Source organism: Nanorana parkeri, unplaced genomic scaffold (genome assembly GCF_000935625.1).
Source record: "Nanorana parkeri isolate BGI_ZX_2015 unplaced genomic scaffold, ASM93562v1 scaffold1389, whole genome shotgun sequence".
NCBI classification, from domain to species: Eukaryota; Metazoa; Chordata; class Amphibia; order Anura; family Dicroglossidae; genus Nanorana; species Nanorana parkeri.
In genome coordinates, this window is record NW_017307657.1 from 284,696 (window position 1) to 292,997 (window position 8,302).

The 8,302-nt window shown below is 44.7% G+C and overlaps 1 protein-coding gene across 1 annotated transcript in view; it reads right to left on the minus strand.

Moving 5' to 3' along the window:
* CAPN5 (calpain 5) overlaps positions 1-8,302 on the minus strand; it is an 86,722-nt gene that overhangs the window by 6,836 nt on the left and 71,584 nt on the right. The window contains exons 6-10 of the mRNA XM_018569754.1: positions 7,235-7,428; positions 5,833-5,910; positions 4,537-4,732; positions 2,562-2,684; positions 2,116-2,312 (exon numbers count right to left, since the gene is read on the minus strand). Of these exons, the coding sequence (XP_018425256.1) occupies positions 2,116-2,312; positions 2,562-2,684; positions 4,537-4,732; positions 5,833-5,910; positions 7,235-7,428 (788 nt within the window). The remainder of the gene's footprint in view (positions 1-2,115; positions 2,313-2,561; positions 2,685-4,536; positions 4,733-5,832; positions 5,911-7,234; positions 7,429-8,302) is intronic.

The window sequence follows — 8,302 nt, forward strand, 5'->3', positions numbered from 1 at the left end:
TGATGGTCAGTGAAGTGCCCCCTTATATTGATGGCCAGTGAAGTGCCTCCTTACATTGATGGTCAGTGAAGTGCCCCCTTACAATGATGGTCAGTGAAGTGCCCCCTTATATTGATGGCCAGTGAAGTGCCTACTTACATTGATGGTCAGTGAAGTGCCCCCTTACAATGATGGTCAGTGAAGTGCCCCCTTATATTGATGGTCAGTGAAGTGCCCCCTTATATTGATGGTCAGTGAAGAAGGGCCTCTTACATTGATGGTCAGTGAAGTGCCCCCTTATATTGATGGTCAGTGAAGTGCCCCCTTATATTGATGGTCAGTGAAGAAGGGCCTCTTACATTGGTATACAAGGATAACTTTATTAAGCACCTAGACTAAATTCCCCTTGTAGTTACCTAAACCCATAGTAAACTTACACGCTGGTTCCTGAGTCTTTTATCTTCTTAACTGCAGAGGTGGAAGGTCCAACTTGGGATGTCCATGTCGCTGCCTGGCTGATGTGGATAATTCATATTGGCTGCCCAGTGATGGGTCCTCTTAGACTCCAGAAGACCACACAACATGAGAATATCAGAAAGAGGTGACCAATTGGTGTCGGTGTATAGCAGTGAGGAGGGTCACCTTATTAAAAACCTGACCAAAATTCCCCTTTTACTTACCTAAATAAATGCACAAATGATGCTCCAGGTCCTGAGTCTTCATCTTTATTTTACTGCAGAGGAGGGCTCTTCTTCCACTGCCTAGGTAACGTGGTCAGTTCCTTCTGGCTGTCCAGGATGGGTCCTCTTAGACTCCGGAAAACCACACAGCAAGAGGACATCATGAGGACAGCAAGAGGATCACCATACTTACTGGCTGTCCAGTGGCAGGTCCTCCTGGACTCCAGAAGATTGCACAGTGTGTATCTTCTTTACTGCAGTGGAGGATCCTTCTTCAGCTGTCCACGTTGCTGCCTGGGTAATGTGGACAGTTCCTATTGGTTGTTGAGTCATCTGAGACTCCAGTTAGTGCCAGTGTATAGAAGTGACCCTATGTAAGAGGGTCACCTTTTACATAGGGTCAATAAATAAATAAAAAAAACTAACCTAAATTCCCCCTTTTACTTAACTAAATAAATGGACAAATGACGAGCCGGCTCCTGAGTCTTCGATCTTCTTTACTGCAGAGGAGGATCCTTCTTCAGTGTTCCACATTACTGCCTGGGTAATGTGGACAGTTCCTATTGGCTGTCCAGCGATGGGTCATCTCAGACTCCGGAAAACCACAAAGCAAGAGGACATCATGAAGAGGTGACCAGGCAGGGCAGGCACAGACTGTAGAACTGGGTCACTCTCGGAAGTGGCTCCAGCGGGGGATATGGACAGCAGAGTCAGGCGAGTAAAACAAGAGTTAAAGAGTTTCAGAAGGCAATTTTATGTGTTATAAATGCTGGTGAATGGGTGGGAGGGAGTGATATGGTCTTTAAGGGAGAACTAAGAACACCAAGTGCAGTGATCTTCCCTGGTACTCTCAAAAGTAGGGAGACAGCAGAATAGTGGTATGGTCACTACGGCACTGCAGACTCTTCAAAGTGTTGTCACCCTCCTATGCATAGCGTAGCAGTAGTGGGGGGTCACTAGTGTATATGCATTCCTTTACTAATCTGACAGATAAAAAATATCTTATTCATGCTTCACTGTATTTATTCAACTGGTTACCGTTGCCCTTTGGGGGTTTTAGAACACCCGTCTTTCATGTTCTCCACACAGGCAGAGCAGCAATACGTGATATGAAGCAGCACAGTGGAATAGTGAATAACGCTTCTGCCTTGCAATACTGGGGGTCTCAGGTTCAAATCCCGGCCAGGTCACTAGCAAGGAGTTTGCATGTTCTCCCTGTGCTTACATAGGTTTCCTCCGGGTACACCGGTTTCCTCCCACACTCCAAAGACATGCTGGTAGGTTCATTGGCTCCTGTCTAAATTGGCCCTTGTATATATGATAGGGAACATAGATTGTAAGCTCCTTGAGGGCAGGGACTGATGTGAATGTGCGCTATGTAAAGCGCTGTGTTAAATTGTCGGTGCTATATAAATACCTGTTATAAATAAATAAATGATTTGGACAAAGCTCTTACCAGCAGTTTGAAGGCACATCGCTGAAGACTCTGAGGAGGAAGTCTCCCGTTTCACCAGGCTCGAATGTGGTGGGAATGATGACATAGCGACCGTCTTTCAGCTCCATCCTGAAGAAGACACTGCGCGAGTTTATGTAGACGGAACTGGCAACCTTCGGCTGGACAGAGTGCATGCGGTACTTGCGGTTCAGCTCCACCTGCCCGAAGAATACAAGTCAGCCCCACCACTGCTAATCAGGAGCAGCGTCTGATCACTAAACATCTGCTTAGGCCACTCTGACTTCAGGGTGGAACATTCCTTAATTTTAGTTCTGAGTAAAGAGATGTAGGGTCTAGCACCCGACTCGGTCCTTCCTGCCATCTTCAAACCCATAGTTGAGATTGTCATAATCATGTTCACCCAAGCCATGGCCTTATTTAAAGCTAATGTTCCTGGCTCATCTTACCCTAAGCACATCAAAACCAATAGCCAAGTTCTGTGCTTTCCCATCTTTCCGTGTGGTCCTTTTGGTTTTCTGTTGTAGGCATATGAGAATTTCATCCTCCGGTTTCTTCACATCAAACACAAACTGAAGGGAAGACATAAGAAAGACATATTTGTGATATGGGAGTAGGGCTGTTGATAGGGAGATATAGGCAGTACTCCTGTACTGGGCCCCAATGGGTCAGCAGTGGGTTGTAGGCCTGGCCTACTACCAACTTTGGCGCAAACATTAGTACAGTCAGTTTTGAAGTTCAGTGTGGCTGATCATTCTTATAAGTCCTCTGCAGGACTCAAAAGAACAGAAAAGAAGACCGGGGAAATGTGGTGGTCTTGGCTGATGACACCACCAACCACAGTCCCACAATTGCTCCTAATCTACTCTTCTGTGCTTCCGAGTCACACATCACACACACTAGCACCATCAGTCACACAGAGAGCACAGGGGTGGGTGTTGGGCCTGTCAGGTATCTTCAGGACATGAAGTTCAGGAAAATCTCCCCAATGGGACACAAGCTTTGCCATCAACATGAAAATGGAGTATGCAGGAACAATGGTACAAAGAGATCTCATGGCCTTTGAAAACATCGAGATGTTTGAGCCACTGGGAATCCCTACAGAAATTTTTACACAAGTGGTACTTTACACCACAGAAAATCGCAACAATTTATCCCTCATCCTCACCGCTTTGTTGGCAAAATTGTGGAATTGTTGGCTCCTTGATACATACAGTATCTGGTGGTCTTGTGTTTCCATCAGATCCTTTTGGGATTCGATCTTCTCCTTTATTTCCACAGTTACTCACCTTCCTTGCCATGGGTCCCCACAACTTGCCTTATTGGGGATTGGACTGCATGAATGGCCTTTTGATTCTAGAACTGTAGTCTCACACATCCTTATAGCTGCTCGCCTGGCAATAGCACGGGCCTGGAAACAATTGGAACCTCCGTCTCTCAGTGTAGTTGTACAAATATTAAACACACATGTCCATTTTGAATTTTTGTTTGCAAAAGCTAATATGAAACTCCGCAATTTCACCTTACAATGGGCCTGCTGGTTGGCAGACACCAGATGCCTGACCCAGGTATTATGACCCCAACTAATACTCCTAAAAGTGATATTATACGGCTTCTACGTATATTTGTCACTTCTTAGACCTCCACAGTCATCACATGCTTTTTATTTTGAGATGGATGGAAGAACGCTACTTCCGCTTACTGTCCTGAATATGGTCTACATTTGGGCTCTCTCCTATAGAGGTATACTTATATATGACTTCCTTTTCCAGTTATGACACTTGCTAACTAATTATTAATGCTGCAATTTCACTTAATGTTGCCTTTTCTATATAATTGTTTAACGGATGACCTGGAATACTGCTTTATAACGATATAACTTACTATTTACCTTCTATATACTGATATTGTTTATGTATCAATAGCAAGATTTTATTTTCTATATGTCTGTAACTATGTTGTATTATTTTTGTTATTATTCTTGTTCTATTGACAAAACCTAATAAACTCATTGTTAAAAAAAAAAAGAAAATGGAGTATGCAATATACTCCTGGGTCACCCAATGGGACACAAGCTTTGCCATCAACATGAAAATGGAGTCCTGAATGCACTATACTCCTGGGTCACTATGTCGCCCCGATAAAGGGACCCTGCGTGGCCCCCGAAACGTTGGTTTTTGCACGTGACGTAGCTTTTGAAATAAATAGAAACAAGAATTTACAAGTATTCGAGTGCTGGTGATCTTCATTTGCATGAAGACTTGGTATTGCAAGGTGCCATCCGTGACCATCACTGCGAGCACCATAATTTACTGTATGGTCCTAAACGCTGTAAGGAGTGCAGGGGATACATCTGGACACCGATGCAATATAACAGAACACAGAACAGGTTTCCCTGCTACAGCACCATTGGTCAGTTCTCACCTGGGGGTTCTGGAGAAAGGTGGCCTTGTTATTCATGCAGCCCCCTGATCGGTTCTTCAAAGGGTCCTCATGCCTGACCCAAGCACCCAGCAGCACCGCCTCCTCCCAGGTCTTGTGAATGCTCAAATACGACGTGTTTATGAGTCTACACATGATGATGTCAGTGAAGTATTTGCAGAAATCTTCAAAAGTCATCCTGAAAAACATACCAACCTATCAACACTTAAAGACTAACTTTGGGCTGTTTTCTACATATATGTAATGGTCCCCCAGCCGAAAAAGAAAGCAGCTCTAGCTGTAATACTCACCTACTTTCTTCGGTTGTACCCCGCAGTAATCCAGTTCCGCCACAAGATGTCCTCGGTCTTCCGGGTTAAATGACAACCAGCGTCATTCAACCCAGAAGACTGAGGACAAATTGTGAGTGCTGGGTGTCATGGGACTGCCCCCCCCCCTAAGCAGAGAGCAGTACTGATGTTATCAGGTCAGTGGCGCTCTCTGCATCCTTCAGGATTGACCACTGCTGGCAGAAGATCTGAAGAAGAGGAAGAAGACCCAGCACATCTGGGAGACATCTAAAAAGAGTTAGTATTAAAAGAAGAAGAGAAAAAGAGAACATATAGACGGGTAGAGTGGAGTGGGGTGGTGGAAAATTACGGTCAACTGGGGACACCAAGAACAGTGTTTTTTTACCAAGCAGAAGGGTTGGATGTTTTTTAAATGACATTAGTAATTTGGTCAGCTAAGATGCAAATAATTCTTAACCCCGCTTCAGATCTACTTAGTAATCACATCCTGTTCTTTGGAACACTTGGCCGCTACCCAGGCTCTCAATGTGGAACATAGAACAAGGTGCTCCTAGATATTTCAAGGAGTCAAGAGATGCTCCAAAAACATGTTTCTGAAAAGTAGTTTCTCCCAAGAGAACCTCCTATTATATGAAGAACATAACATTAGTATATCTGCATTTCATATTGTCATTTATTCTTTAGAAAAACATATAATAATGTTTGTTTCTTTATCAAGTAGTAGTGCCCACATACTACTTTATCAAGTAGTAGTGCCCACATCCATGACAGGTTACACGGCGGGGAGGCTTTCCCTTCTGTGTAACCTGTAACAAGCCGCTCTGAATGGAGAAAAAGCTGTAAACTTTAGACTTGAAGCCGACAGCTTTTTCCTTCATAATACTAGGTGACCGCATGTCCCTGTGACACACATATACTTACAAGTGTTAAGTTGTTTTTCAAAAACTGCATAAAAATTGGCAAACGTTTTTGCAAGCAGAGAACTTACCAGAATTCGCCGTCATCCTGCACTGTGACTCCAAGCTTTTCCCGCTCGCTCTTGCTCACTTTTTGCCACTCCTCTGAGCTGCGGAGGATAAGGACAGCCGTGTGACACAGAGGAAATATGCGCGCCACTCCCACAATTTAGATTTTCTGTAAGTGGGGCATTGATATATAAACTTACTCATCCTCTTGTGTCAGTGTTTTAGTAATAAGTGTCTCAATGGATTCACTGCCACCTATCATGACTTTCAGATTCCAACTGACATTATAACCGATAGTCACCGAATGGGAAGTGTATGGAAATCTCTCCCATGGGGACACAGGCAGACATAAAAACACTTTTGTTTAGTAAGATGGGAAAGGGTTTGGATTTTTCCAGCTTTAAAAATATTGTCTGAAACCGATACCACAACCCTCACTAAACATATACACTGATACCCCAACTCACCCCTCACTGGGAGAACCCCAATTCCCCTCCATAGTGAGCACATACACTGATATGCCAACTTCTCCCCTCCATAGAGGAGATACACCAGTATCCCAACTCCACCCCCAATGAGCATTATACAATGGCACCCCAACTCCCCTCTCACTAATCATAGACATTGACACCCCAACTGCCCCCCTCTTCTTGACAACCCAGCAGCCCTCACACTTCTCTCAGGACAAATACCCAGACACAGCCAGATTGCTCTGATCTGATCAATTTAGTTATCCCAGTCCAAATGAAAAAAACTGGCCTTAGTATGTCTGCGCGTGTATACATGTGAGATGGAGACCTTAGGCTGCAAGCTCCGAGTCCTCGAGTACAGGGACTGATGTCAATGTGCAGTAGTATGTAAAGCACTGTGTACATCATCCGCACTGTATAAATGCATGCAATAAATAACACGTAATAATTCCAGCTCTGAATTCCTAAGCATTACAAAGAACATTGACCCATCCTTATCTCCATAACCCCTCCCCCTCATCTCCGTATCCCCTCAACCTGATCTCTTCCCCATCTTCATCTTTATAACTCTTCCTCCTGACCTCCTCCCCTTCCTCCCCTTCATAACCTCTCCCCCTGAACACCTGCCCTTCTCATTTCCATAAATCCTCTTCCTGATGATCTCCCCTTTCTCATCTCCATAACCCCTCCTCCTGATCTCTTCCCTCTTCTCATCTCCATAACCACTCCCTCTCTATAAACCTTTCCTCCTGACCTCCTCCCCTTCCTCATCTTCATAACCCCTCCTCCTGATTACCTCCCCCTCCTGATCTCCATAATCCTGCCTCCTGATCTGCTCCCCCTCCTCCTGATCTCATCATCAACATAACCACTTCCCCTCATCTCCATTACTCCTCCCCCTCATCATCTCCATAACCCCTCCCCATCTCCATAACCACTACTGGTGCAGAATTACCTGTCACTCCAAGGCCCGTTCCACTCTCGTTCTCCCCATGGATTGCGCATTCTGATCATATCAAGTTTCTCTGATTTGAAAAATGCCATCAGCCCATGGCCCAAGCGCACTTTTCGTACATCGGTTACAGCGTAGGCGTGGCCCTTCACCAGGCCGCAAGCCAGCTTTGCTTCCATGTCAGATGCTGAAATTGCCTAGAGAAGAAATTACATTTTACAGATATATATTTTGGGGGTGATTATTACAGAAGATTGCAGAATAAGCAAACAGTGTTGGCCTGGCAGTGGGGAAATGAATAGAATTCTGGAGTGCACGAGGAGAAAGATCCCCAGCAGGAGCAAGGAGGTCCTGATTTCTCTATATAGATCTTTAGTTATCACTAGAGGGATCTCCAGCAGGAGGAAGGAGGTCCTGATTCCCCTATATAGACCTTTAGTTATTCCTAGAGGGATCTTCTGCAGGAGGGTTAGGGTTAGGGTTAGGGAGGATCTATATAGATCTTATATTAGACCTCATTTAGAATTCTGTGTCCAGTTCCGGAGACCTCACTTACAAGACAGAACAAATCCAGAAATGGGCTACAGAAAATGGTGAAAGGTCTGACAGATATAACTGATCAGGAGAGGCTGCAGAAACCTAATAGGTCTAGTTTTGAGGAAAGAAGATTAATGGGGAACATGACAGGAACCTTTGAAATCCATGAAGGGTGTGAATAAGGTTCAGGAGGGCGGGATTTTCAATATGAAGCTAAGATCAAGAACACGGGGACATGGCCTCAAACTAGCAGCAGGAAAATGCTAAACTAACCGTAGAAAGTGTTATTCTACTGAAAGAGTGGTTGATACTTGGCACAGACCTCCAGCAGAGGTATGGAGTCAGTCCTCAGTAACTGAATGTAATGCCCCACTCAAGTCAGGAAAAAAAAAAAGTAAATGTATTTCCATACAAACAGATTTCTGATCCCCTGTGATTCAGAACTCACTGAAAATACATGACAGGTCCCCTTTCACAAGCTCAGTGATTCTTGGCCCTGGATTATTCCGTGTCTAGACTCCCCCCCCCCCGCGC